The 14,275-nt window shown below is 41.7% G+C and overlaps 1 protein-coding gene across 5 annotated transcripts in view; it reads right to left on the bottom strand.

Annotated features, from left to right (window-relative positions):
* The window catches only part of CENPE (centromere protein E), a 1,295,748-nt gene that overhangs the window by 1,098,288 nt on the left and 183,185 nt on the right, over positions 1–14,275 (bottom strand). For all 5 annotated transcript variants that reach the window (XM_069241483.1, XM_069241500.1, XM_069241509.1 and 2 more), the window contains exon 16: positions 4,519–5,062. In XM_069241483.1, coding sequence (XP_069097584.1) covers positions 4,519–5,062 — 544 coding nt within the window. The remainder of the gene's footprint in view (positions 1–4,518; positions 5,063–14,275) is intronic.

The following is a 14,275-nucleotide window of genomic DNA, read 5'->3' as shown; positions in this document are numbered from 1 at the left end:
ATGGTCAGTATGTTGTAACCGAAGGCCACCTAGATGGTACACCATTGACACTTGTAGGGATGTATGCACCCAATTCTAACCAGGGGTGCTTCTTGAACACATTGACAGCCGGTTTGTTTCGGGATCCAGCAGGAGACAGTTTGTGGGGTGGATATTTTAATTGCGCAACCGATGTTGTACTTGATCGCTCCTTTCCCCCACTGCTGAACGCATCAAGTAGGCACACCTCCCTTGAGTTTGCAGCCCGGAGAACAGGGAGTGGATTGCACGATTTATGGCGACAGGGGCATCCGACAGAGCGTGAATACTCCTTTTATTCCCCGGTCAATGACCTGCACACTAGAATAGATTTGATGTTGTTGCCGACGTCCATGATCCAAAGGGTGCAATAGCTCAGCATACCTGGCTCGAACCATGTCGGATCACAGCCCCTTAAGGGTGGTCCTGGGGTGGACCGATCACAAAGATACCAACTTGGCGCCTGCAAGTAGAAACACTATCTGACCACTCCCTTTGCGTGAGGAGCTATCCACATGTATATTCACATATTTTTCACAAAACAACAACACATCACACTGTGCAATCGAACTAGACAGTACGCGGAGGGGGAAAGATCAGGCCTCTTACTGATTTGGCTGGTCCGGGACACCCCACAGCGTTCACCTATTGGGGCAATCAGACTAGATTCAGGCACAATAGCGAATACACAAGGTGCTATATATGCTGCCTTTTACTCCTACTATCAATCGTTGTACGCGGCCATCCCCGCACCACCACCTGGGAGAATGATTACTTTTCTGGATACCCTACCTCTGCAGAGCATACAGCCTGATCAAACCGCTGCGCTAGATGGCCCCATTAGTATAGCTCCGGGCACGGACAGTTTACCAGTAGAATACTATGCAACACATACAAACCACCTTTTGCAGCCCATGCTTACCATGTTCAATGAGGCACACACAATGGGGCAACTAACGGAATCACTTTGTGAGGCCCTCATAGCAGTCCTTCCAAAGGCCGGCCGTGATCCTTTAGATGTGCACTCCTACCGCCTGCTCTTCCTGTTAAACAGACTGCAAGATCTTAGGAAAAATATTGGCGAACAGACTCCTACCACTCATCCCTCACCTGCTACACGAGGACCAGTCCGGATTTATCCCCAGTCAGAACACCTTCCTGAATATCAGGAGACTACTTTGTCTTCTCCACAGCACCACAGAGTCGAAGCACTGTGGTTTGGCCGTATCCCTAGATATCGAAAAAGCATTTCTTATTACAACACTAGGTGAATTGGGCTTCGGACCTGGATATACATATCCTGGATCACTACATTATACTCTAACCCGACAGCCTGGGTCAAGACAGGGTAAATCATTTCAGACACATTCTCCATACACCGGGGCACCAGACAGGGATGCCTGCTCTCACCACTGTTCACTGTAGCAATGGAGCCTCTGGCTGCCAAATTGTATAAGAATGCACGTCTGTGGGGCATACAGGAACTTCAAACGCACCACATCATCTCCCTATATGCAGATGACTCCTTAATATATTTACTAGACCACGCCATCTCCATGCCGGGGGTTATGGCCATATTGGACTCCTTCAACGAAATATAGGGGTTGTGAGTTAACTGGTCTAGTCATGTTTATTTCCCTTATCACCTGTTCCCGTAGATATACAGCCAGCTCACCCGAGCTATTATCTACCATGGTGCAACACCACCTTCAAATACTTGGTAATACAAGTGTACCACTCCATTAACGACCTGAAGGCGGGCAATACTGATCAGGCTATCCGCTCCATACGGGGATCCCTCCCCTTCTAGGGCTCACTCCCACTATCACCCATGGGTAGAGTGGCCATAGCTAAAATGCTCATTCTTCCTAGACCTTACTATTTCGAAGCGGTAACAATTTTTCTCCCTCGCTCATTTGTTAAAATCTTTGCAGAGCTTGCTTTTTGCGATTTGGTGTGGGATAAGGATAGTAGCCACGTGGCACTGATCACAATGCAATGCCCACATGAGAGTGGTGCCCTAGGTATGCCCAATTTCTAACTCTACTACGCTGCTGCAGTGGCCGCTCAGCTGGATGGGGAAACCCCACACTGCAGAGCAAACGGTAATTTCCAACACACTGACCCAGATACCAACATATACTCGGTTGTCTGATGGAGCACGTCCCTTTTACCGAGGCAGCATCCTGCTGGACGCTGCCAAAACATGTTGGCTGAGATATATCCACTGCAAACAACCCAACATACCATATTCGCCACTGATACCACTCTCACATTTGCCTAAGGCTTGCATTGTGCTCGAAAACCACAATATGGCTCCGTGACGGGAGGCAGATCTAGTGAGGGTGGGTGACTTTTACTCTGAGACCGTGCTACTAACGTCTGACAAACTGAGGGACAACACAGGTATACACACTGGCACTTTCCTGACCTACTGTACAATAAGGCACTTGCTACGGTACACCTGGGATATGGGAGATGTAGAGCCACAGACATCATAGATGCTTGCACTGATGCTATCCATAACTGACACCAAAAAAGTGACATCAAGGCTCTATAATACACTGCTGGTTGCGGCCTGCCCGAGCCTCAAGGCTGGCTGCGCTCACTGGGATGAAGTACTCACTACCCCCTTGTCGCAGAAGGCCTGGGCAGCAGCACTTTCCACGGTTAAACACGTCTTTCGCAACCCCAGGCTGCGCTACACCCAATTCAATTATCTTCACCACTCCTATTTATCCCCATACCGCATTACACGCATGCTACCCACGTTGGATCCTGTGTGCTCTCGTTGTGCGGCACCGGAAGCTAATGCTTACCATATGGTATGGGACTGCCCATCGCTGATAGCAGCCTGGTGGCAACTTACAGAAGGGCCTACTACAGTGGTCTCACGTGGAAGCTCAGACACTGCGCCTCCTGCAGTCCAAGGGTTTGGCCGGGGGCAGGGGAGCAGCACCTGTGCAGTGTGGGACACTTATTGTAAATATAGAAGCAAAAAAATGACACGCGACCCCATTGATCACTCACATTGGAGAGCTGTAGATAAAAAGTAAGCTAATGAAGCTTTAAGTATGAAATCATTATCCCCATTTGATTTTGCAGTTTATTTTACATAGAAATTCACATTTTTAAGACAAAACTATATTAAGGGGGTACAGTAAAGACATGAATTGTTGAGGTGAAAATCAGTCACTGGAAAATGATACAATGCCACAGTGAACTACTGGACAATGTACTGTTGTTGTGACAGTTACTAAAATGAATGAACTATCGAGGAAAATTAAACTACACTAAAATACAGCTGTAAAACACTCCAAGTAGAAAAAGTCAAAGATGATAAACTTGGCCTTGGAAGCTGCTCTCCGTAGCAGTCATTTCGGGGATACCGAACTTTTGGCTGTGTGGCCAGTTACTGGCCTCGGAATACCAACTTTTAAACAGCGGTCAAAGTGCACTTGAAAAAAGAAAAACGTAAGTATGGGAACTGTGGCGCTGCATGCAATGCGGGCAGGGGCAGTGAGTGTGGGGCCAAAGGTGTGGCTAAAAAACAAAACATTCTGTGTATTTTTTTGGTGTTTCACCGTCAGATATCTACATATCTACATAAAGTAAAGTAATGCACAGTTTAAATTAAAAATCAATTTAAGAAAGTTGAAACTGTGGGAAATGCATTATAGTACATTATAACACCTCTATTATTTAGATGTCTGTGTAACCAGACAGCCACAGAATTAAATCTTGGTTGGAGGAGTGGAAAATAGTGAAAATGCAAGTAATTATTTTGAACGTGCCTTACACGTGATATAGTATAGACTGCTCCAAAATATGCATAAATGCTTAAGTTAAAATGCAGCTTTCAAAATAAAACGCCATTCCAGCCCAAATGTATGTGGATGATGCAGTCTTACTGGCGATGACTGCAAATGGGCTCAAACTGCTAGAGGATAGTTTTGTTGAGTTCATGAAAAATTTAGACCTGGAAACCAACTGCTCGAAGACCTTTGGATTGGTTTGTGGCCCTAAAAATACCAAGACGCGCCCTATGCGGATAGAACTAACTTTACCAAAAGTAGGTTCCGTCTTCTATCTGGGGCTAGAATTTGACAAAGCATGTAGTTGGTGTCCCTGCTTAAAAAACAGGGTTTTACGCATGGTGCGTACAGTGGGTGCACTTACAAAGGTCCTAACTAGGGAGCTAAGGACAATTATTCATTAGTGCTGAGAAAATCAGAGCCAATATATACCTCGCTATTAACATAATTAACAAAGAATATTTACAAATAAGGAAACAAAAGCGCACACATACTTTATAAATAGGATGGCGGGTGTAGTGTGTGATCCATAAAAACAAAACATTAGAAAGGCATGCAGGTATGTCTTGTATACATGCAATTCTGACTAAAAACACAGAATTAAAGTTTTAAAGCTGTTTTATAAGTCATTAATTAATAAAATTGTCTCAGGAGAATGAAGTTAGAAAAGTTAAAAGTAACTTACCTTTTGTGTTTCATTATCCTGTCTTTGAACACTGGTCATCCTTTCAATCATGTCTTCCAAATCCATTATTTTATGTTCAAGCACCATTTTCTCTTCTGCATGTTTGCTGAGCAGTTCAGTCTGCCAACCTGCTGCTTCAGAAGCCTCCACCTGGTCATGCCATGCACTGTCCATTTCTGCATTTTTTCCTTCTAGGATGGCCCGTTCTTCAAAAGAGTCAGGATGCTGTTTCTCTACTAATTGGTCAGGCGAGTCCGAGGGGCAGCTCGGTTTATAATCACTTGAATTTGTTTTATTAGCAGCAAGTAGCTTTTGTTCCAGCTCAGCAACTGTCATCTCAAGTCTCTTCACAATTCCACTATTTTCTTGCTCTTTTGATATTATCATTTGTTGTAGATTGGAATTTTCCATTACCAGTGTATCTCTCTGCTCTATTTCAGCTTCCCTTTCCTGCACTAATAGTTTTAGCTGGTTTTCCATGGATTCTACTTTTAGCTCCAGTTCTTTCTTAGGTGGGGATATTTCAAGGCTCAAGCTTGCCGAACTGGTGAAATAAACAGAAAAAGATTTCACTTAGACATATGGGGACTAGCAAGGTGTTTTAGTCACTTAACGTACAGGGTCACTTTCATTTTAGTGGCTTAAGAGGACTAATCCCAAATTTCACTTTAAGGTAAAGTTCCTTCATTTTTATTTATCTTCTTCACCAAAATTGTCTTTATTAAATAGTTCTACGTATGTACAGGATCACCAAAAACCAAGAGAAAGGTCTATTGGAGATTCAGCAATGGTAACAATGACATTATGATTAAGGTGGGCACTCTACAGGGAAAAACTAGGACTGCTAATCGTTTACCTCTTAAGTCCACACCAAAATGTTCCCTGAAAAAGATATAGGTCATTGAGAGGAGGGAAAGATGGGAATGTCTGCATGTGTGAGTTGGACATCATATTTAAATTAGATACTAAGATCAGTGCCTTCAATATTAATTTAAAAAGTTTCATTTGAAGGTACATTGTTTAGGATATAAAATTATTATTTTTTTAAGTTATACAGTGATGCTATGGTAAGGTAGGCAGCAACATCACATGCCAACGTAGTTCCTTTCCAATTAAACAAAAATGGCACAAGTCAGAGTATATATCGGCACATAACTAAATCTGTAAAATATCTAAGCATAAAGGAACGTCTTAAAGAACAAGTTACTTACCTTTGGAAACTTATTATCTGGTAGAGACTATCTAGCTGCAGATTCCTTACCATAGAATTTACAGACATCAGCTTGGAATCCGGAACTTTTGCTAAGCAATACCCATGCGTGCGCTGTCAGGTGCTGTCGTTCAGATCAGGGTGGCATCATCGGCGTCGTTGGAGCAGTCTGACGTCACGGTCACATATCAAAGCACAACCCACATGCACGTATGTTAATCACTTTTCCCAAAACGTCCACACCAGAAGCACAGAGCCATGGAAAGAAACCAGTTTTGTCAGTGCGAAAAACAAGGGCCCTAGAAGGGACAATCCTTAACCCTAGTAAATGAGTCTGCAGAGTGGGGAGGCATTGGTGGGTGTAAGGAATCTGCAGCTAGATAGTCTCTACCAGATAATGCATTACCAAAGGTAAGTAACTTGTTCATCTGATAGCAGATTCCTTACTTTAGAATAGGAATCCAAGCCATAACATCCTGGTGGTGGGCTGTGGACAAATTCACCTTAAACTAAAGTCCTGCAAAATGCCCGTCTCTGCGGATCGGATTGTCCAGGCAGTAGTGTTTGTCAAACATATTGTGGTTCTAAAAATTCTGGACCCATGTAATTTACTTTGCCACAGCAGTACGGTTTTAGTATCAAAAGACCGATAATGACTAGTACACTAAGCATGAGCATTTTCGCTCAATTCCAGCAGCGTTTTCACCTCGAAATCGCCATTTTCGTCCTGCACTCGTGGCTCCCATTTTATACACGGCAGCCATTTTTAAAAGTTGCCCTCACATAGGCTTATAATACAGTCAGATTTGATTCCAAGGACACGTACACCTTGATTGACTTTTCTCTGACCTGGGCAAGCTGGAACCATTGCCTCAGGCCAAACCTGTTTGGTCAGTCCCTCTCCCAGTGGCCGAATCAGATAGCATCAAGGCACACCATGCCATAAAACCCTTATTATCGCTCACACACCTTGCCTAATCTTGCGCACACCTGCACCTGCTCTTTTCTTCTTCTTACTTTACGAGGGGGAGGTGCCCGTTTTTATTGGGGGTCCACACTTATCTGATGTAAAATACTAATCCTTGCCGGGTAATTTATTATGGGTTGGATGACATGAAATATGAGGTTTCATCATGACACTGTTTTTTCCTTTGTAGTGAAAACATGTGAATGACCAACCAAAATGTCAAGAATGTTTGCCTGAAGCTTAAAAAACTGTATATAAGGAAACCTGACTTTGCATTGAAACACAGTCTCCTGAGAACATACAAACCGTGCTGTTGTACTTCTAGGACGCTTGTTACTTGGCTGCAGCCAATAAATTTGATCTTTGACTTCACCTAGAAGACTGAGTTTCTGTGGTCTGAATCAGGAAAGTACCCGAGGTCTTTGGGTGTACCCTGGCACCGCTGGGTTACCAGACCAGTACCGGTTCTGAAAAACCCAGTACCTCAGTTGGCGCCCAACGTGGGGCGATACCAGCGGTACCGGTCCAAGCCTGAGGTCCGTGGGGAGCTTCGTGTGAAAATTCTGGAGGAAGGCCGCCACTTCATCGACCCCTGCATGTCGACGTGGTCCGAAAGTTTTTGCTGCGAGGTTCCCCGCTTCCCGACGGCTACAAAGGACTGCTGCCCTGGCTATCGCCCTGATTTGGACCCTTGATGTTTGGTAGAGCGAAACGATAAGACGAGTCTTCTGGTGACGTCATCGATATTTTCAGTTAAGTATAAGTGGAGCATCTCCCATTCCTTAGTTGGACACTTGGTTTGGTCCTTAGTTGGACATTTGGTTTGGTATCCCTTCGGGATCACTTTGATTTGGAACTTGCAAGTACCAAAGCCGAAGGACTCATGTATTCACGAGACTATTGTAAACGATAATCCTTTGAAGTTTGAAGCTAGACTAGTGAGCGAAGATGCCTGGTCTTAGCAGACTTGGAAATTTGTTTTGTCTTGGTTGTAAAAGGGACTCCCGGTTGGAGGACTCATGTCCGGTTCCTCCGATTGGAACTCCAACCTATGAGCTATATGTGAAGCACGGAGTGGGCCCCATCACGTTTAATAAAGTATGGGTCCGCTATTCTTGGAAATAAATGTCTGTGAGGCTGTTTTTGCAGTTTTTTGGAACACTATTGAGAAAAGTTTTCTTTTCTCTTGTAAATATGACTTACAACTAGGATCTGCAAACGGTTCTGTAAGTAAATTGCGACGGCGTTAATTCTGAAAAATGGCTAAAGCGCGCTGTATTGTGTGTCCTGAGTGTTTTCTGTTTATATCTGAAATGAGCTCAATGTGTGTTTGTCGGTCTTCTTGATGTTTTCAGTTCGTTAAGTAAAATGTTGGTTAATTAATATTAAGTAGAAACTTAGAAAAAATCCAGAAATGAACCATGTGATGTGCTAACATAGCTATATGTTGCTCTTTAATTTATAGAATGAGCAATTGTGCACATATACAAAACTGCTGTTAAATGCTTAATAAATTAGAAAACACATTCAATAGATATAAATGGGGCCCCCCCCCAAAAAAAAACGAAATTATCTATTTTTGCAAACCAGTTAAACACGGGTGGAATTTTGCATAACCTTCCTTTTAAATGAAAGTGGCGCAAAAATGTGACGCATTTCAAGTTAGGCTTATGCGCTTAGGCTTGTGAGTTAATGTATCCCAAATAATAGGCAAGGGATGCAGCTTGCTTTTATATGTGGAATTATCACAAAAAAAAAGAATTTTTTTTATTTTTTATTTTAAAGAAAATTATTAATTATGGAAAAATTATTAAAAAAATAAGTGCCTTTCAAAATCGTTTTTTAATATTTATAAAGCTTAATACCTATACTATGACCTCCTAGCATTAAAATGTAATTTAAGTTATGTTGCACCGCTAAAATGACATTTGTATGTGCAATTTTCCCTTGGCGCAAGAGCAAACAAGCTCATTTCTATAAAGTATAAAGTTAATATTTTCAACGGCTGACTCATGGATTGTGTAATAGACATTCTGGTAATGCATATTATGCAAGAAAATTGTAGGATATTGATTTTTAATGCCTAAAATATCAAAGTCGATTTTGGGCAAAAGCACTGTTAAAACAGCATTTTCTTTCATTCAGAGTACTTTTTAAAGTGTCTCGGGCTTCAGTAAATGCATACATTTAGGTTTGATATATATTTGCAGGTTTTGCCTTCTTATGATTCAATGAGTCAATGTGCCAGTACAAAGGCTTGTTTTAATATCAAGGTTGAAGGTTCTAACTTCAGCTGGGCCTACTGAGACGTTCATTCATTCGAGGTTGATGAAATATGTACCATTGCATGGGATTGCAACAAGCATTTATTCTAACAACTGGTATGTGTGTTATTAAGGTTTGAGAATTATTCACAGTAAATGTAGTTTAATAATCTGGAAATAGAGATAATTTTTTTAGCGCCTAAAAAGGAAAAATTATTCTTTTTAAATAGAGTGAATTATTGCAGGTTAGAAGGAAAATAGGAAGGCCTACTGTCTTTGACAGATTCAGAGTGGCAGAAGCTAGGCGAGCTACAGAGGCTGGCTCAAGTCACGCTGCTGAGATGCTATCTTTAGTTTTCCCATAAACAATGGAGGAGGCTGTCATGTTGACACTTGTGACCTTTTAAATTAGGGCCTTGTCTCTGTGAAATGCAGAATGACCCTACGCCTCTAAAAGTGGGATTTCTGGTTTCTCCAGAAGAACATCAATACAATTAAAGAACTTAATTCCAAAGGGAAAATATAAAAAAAAGGGGGTTTCTTCGAAAGTCCCAACATCATGTTAAATGCTCTGCAGAACTGATACATTTGTGTCTCCGCTCTAAAAAAATAAAATGAGGCCTGCTAGTTGCTTTTATTTGACAGAAAACGAAGTGTTGCATTAAGTCTTAGAAAGAAAATAAGATGCAGCCCTTTTTTAAAAAATTTTGAAGGCTACATGCCTTAATGAGAACAATTTGCCAATTAAGACTTATTTTTCACAGTGGAAATTGTAGGTGCCAAATTAATATGGAGTGTCAGTGTAACAATTTTTACTTTTAGAAAGGTAAAACTAAGGTGGCTTGATGTTGCGAAGTAACTGACAAGAGGGTAACAGTTAAGTAATGGAAATTTATTTTCGTGTATTTGGTCCTATCATGAATTGTTCTTGCTGGTCCTGTATGTTAGAAGAGAAACAGTAAAGTTATATTTGACAGCAGATTTCCATTGCCTGGTGATCTACTGTCAAAAGGAGGGTAAGGATTTTAAACCTGACAAATTAAACAGGCCCAAATATTGGGTTTTGGGCTGCAGGTTTACAGTGCATAAAGTACATGACATGGTGTTGTGTGTCACCGCTTATTCACACATGCTGTTTTGTCTATGCTTTTTGTGCTTGATACACAGCAAGTATATCTGATGGCTTGACGTTTTGTGCGTTTTTATTATTTTTTATTTGTTTTTTGCATGTTTGTTGCTGCTTTTGATACTATTACAAGCTCCCCTGTGTTGTGAGGGGATGGTCATGACGATGCCCATCGCTACGCAACAGTTGGTTGAACTTGTTCTGGTTACTAAATTCCACAGATAATGATATTTCATGCTGTGAACATAAAAGACAACACTTCACCAGTGCATGTCTATTTGGCTATAACGGTATTGAAGGAAAATAAAAAGAGATATACAGGATCAAAGTGTGTCACCTGCAGTTAGTCACGTTACTGCCCCTTCCCTTAAAGGAACAGGCAGCCCTACATTTATGTAGCCTTGATTGGACCTAAGGATGAAATTATAGATCTGTGACTCAAGGTGGCCTAATTTCTATATTACATTACAGGGATGTGGAATTCCCATCGCCCGGGACATCTGGTTTGGGGTCAAGGGCAACAAGTTTTTATGTTTACTTTGTCCTTGGGGCAAGTAGGCCCAACCCTCTGCAGCACAAACCTTTTGGCTGCCTGTTTACAGAGAGTGGAACTCTCTGCAGTTGAGGTAATGTGTTTCCAAAAGATAATGCTGTTCGAACTTGTATTTATGGTTCATTATTTGAAATCCTTCATTATTAGGGTGAGTGCTGTAAATAAATGTTTTAAGGTCACACTTCACTACTGATGTTGGTTCCAGTACAAAAAAGAAAAACGTGTATACACGTTTGAAAAGTTTAGGCTATGAGGCTAAGTATAATGCTCCCAGAATGCTCTCTGATTAGATGCAAATGAAGTGTCATTTAGTAAAATGTGTTGGTGCATGCTAGTATTTCCCAAAAATATTTCTAATGGAAAATCAGTGTAACCATTTTCAACACGATTATGGCAAGCATGAAAATAAACAAACACTGACAAAGCCAACTAATCTGACATATTTTTATAAGTCTTTTAGTTTCATCAATGCGTGTCTTGTTTTGACATGGCTTTTGTAACACTTTATTGTTGTGGGAGCTATCAGGCCCTCAACACTGTAACAAACACTGGAAAAAAAAAAAAAAAAAAAACGTTTTTGAACTCTAAAAGCACACATTGCCACCAGTGGCATAACAAAGGCCCCGCAGCCGCCCTCCTGGGGGCCCCTTCAGCACAGCACCTGGCCTGAGTGAGTCTGGAGACGGGGATCCTCCATGTTCTTTGCAAAGGGGCACCCTCCAGTTTCGTTATGTCAATGATTGCCACTGTAGTTCCTGACACTGAACAAAACTACTTTGTGTGCCAATTTGCTCCTTGTGGAAGAGCAGAATACGATCGCTCACAGTAAAGCCAGCCGAAAGAGAGAGAAATAGAAGTTTAATAAAAACAAAATGTTTTGTTAACACCAGACCTAATTAGGGACCAAGACCCACATGTAGGTAGCTTTTTGCATGTCGCAAACAGCGACTTTCGCTGTTTGCGGCGTGCAAAAAGCACATTGCGATGCACAAACCCAGTTTTGCCATTCGGTAACCTGGTTACCGAATCGCAAAACGGGTTTGCGACTCGCAATTAGGAAGGGGTGTTCCCTTCCTAATTGCGACTCGCAGTGCAATGTAGGATTGTTTTGTGACCGCGAACACGGGCGCAAACCAATCGCAGTTTTCACCCATTTCAAATGGGTGCTAACACTTTCGCTAAAGGGAAGGGTTCCCCATGGGACCCCTTCCCCATTGTGAATGTCACTGTAAACATTTTTTCAGAGCAGGCAGTGGTCCTGCGGAACACTGCCTGCTCTGAAAAAATGAAACGAAAATGTTTCATTTTTCGTTTTTGTAATGCATCTCGTTTTCCTTTAAGGAAAACGGACTGCATTACAAAAAAAACAGCTTTATTAAAAAGCAGTCACAGACATGGTGGTCTGCTGTCTCCAGCAGGCCACCATCCCTGTGAGGGCCGCCATTTGCAAGGGGGTTGCAAATTGCGACCCACCTCATGATTATTCATGAGGTGGGCATTTGCGAAGCCCTTGCGAATCACAGATGGTGCCATCCTACATTCGGATTTGCGACTCGCAAATTGCGAGTCTCTCTGACTCGTAATTTGCGGGTCGCAAATCTGAATCTACTGACATGTGGCCCCAAATTCTTAAAGAAAGTCACAAAAGTGCACCCATGGTATATGTCGTACCCCTATAAAATATTTGTGAACTGTATTTTAGCATGGGTAAATACGATGTGTAGATTTGCTTATGTGAAAATCTATTGAGCATTTGCAAGTTCATTTTCCCTCCAGCCACTTTCTTCCCAACCCTGGAAGAAGTTCTAATTCTGCCATTGTCAGGAGTAAATGTCCAACCTTTCTTATTATGGGAAAATATTAGAGAGAAGCTGGTGAAAATCTTTAAAACATGCAGGTTAGTAGGTTTGCAGACTCAAAGGCATTTCAGCCCTGGAACTATTGCTTACTGCTTCCTCCAGCCCCAGTATGCAGATCTGCAGAAAGGTGGAAAAATAAGGAAATTGCTACAGTAGGGATTGAAACTGCAAGTATTCAAGCCCTACTAAGGTAGTAGCCCTGGCATAATCAGAGAGGCTATTATCAGAGCTCTTACATAATGAGATTGCTGCCATAATTTGTCGCCACACTACATGGCACCAAAGGGACAAGTAGATCTTTTTACAGGACAAGTAGATTTGAGAAGCAACCTGTCCCCTGGACAAGTAGATATTTTAATAAATTCCACACCCCTGCATTAGTTAATGATGTTCTGTTTCCTAAGTAGCATATGGCTTTTGTTCCTTAAAAGAAAACCAGGTTTTCATTTTTTCCTGAAGAAGGAACTGAAACATTAGCTAGGAGTACCGTATATGGTGTAGTCACCAACGGTAGAGTTAAAATTTGTGTAACTTTGGCCTTTGTGTATCACCCGTACTCTCGGTGTTGTGTCACATGCCTGACTATCACCCAAATAATTTTTTTGTTCTTCCTATAGATTTTTTCTTTTGTTACTTCCCCTGACCAATGTCGTATCATGCTTAGTTATTGAGATTTTAGCTATGTCCTAGTCCCATTTCTCTTTTTCAAATTCCTTTCACCAGTCAGACCTTTTCTTATTATTGATGTATTGTTCAGGTTCACATTTCCAGACTGCAGTAATGTACCAGGGACCCCCATGTTATGTATAATTCCCTTTGGTATGACCAGACTGGTTTTCAAGAATTTGCCTTAGGCCTGCTTCAATGTTTTCCAGCCTGACTGTCAGGGTAGCGATAGACTGGTTAACGGACTCAATATTATAGTAAGACAAGTTTTCCATTTCAATAGGAGATATCTTATGTTTACCTTTTTGAACATGACGAATTTTCAATGTCTATTTTAATTTGGTTTTCGGTTCCCTTCTGTTCCTGCTACTTTAATTTTTGGTGGGATCAGATGTGTCCTAATCATGCAAATATCAGGACCCTCTAGTTCTGGTCTTTTTGTTTGCACATTTGACTATTAGCCTGTGTATTGCATAGTGCACCTGATGCAGTTTTTAAAGGAAGGTTTCTACATGTCCCTGATAATCGGTATCATGTGATTTCTCTATTGAGATGTTCTAAGATAAGGAGGAACACCTAGACTTAATCATTGAGGAAAATATGTGTTTACTCCATTAGACAATGCCACTGTGTGAGGAAATCCATTCAGATAGAATTCTCATGTAGCTATAGATGGCAGAGAATAATGGAGAGAACCCAATTAAAGATGCTAGAGACCCTGTTTTGCCCTTCTGCCTTTGTCTTTGTATTTTATGCCCATGGTGTATGGCTACTCCTTTGAAGATTGCAGACCACCTGCTTGCAGTCCTCTTGTTAAAAACCATGAACTGTTTTTTTTTACTAAATTGAAGGAAACCAACAACTGTGGCACATTTCCTACGTCACTAGATTCTGCGGGTACCAAGTCATAATAACCTGCAGGACATTGATTTAAGCCTAATTCTCATCAGTGACAGCTACAGATGAAAGACGGACGTCTTGGCCCTACAGTCTCAGCACCCAGAAAGTATCAAAGCTGGACAGCGATCGCCAGCGCATGGTATCGTACTTGCTCCATCAGACGGCGTTGGACATCGCAGAGCCAAAGTTTCAGTGTAAAGGAGCTAAAGAGA

This window comes from Pleurodeles waltl, chromosome 1_2 (assembly GCF_031143425.1).
Source record: "Pleurodeles waltl isolate 20211129_DDA chromosome 1_2, aPleWal1.hap1.20221129, whole genome shotgun sequence".
Lineage (NCBI taxonomy): Eukaryota > Metazoa > Chordata > Amphibia > Caudata > Salamandridae > Pleurodeles > Pleurodeles waltl.
Note: the sequence above shows the minus strand (reverse complement) of the source record. Positions and strands in the feature narration are given on the sequence as shown.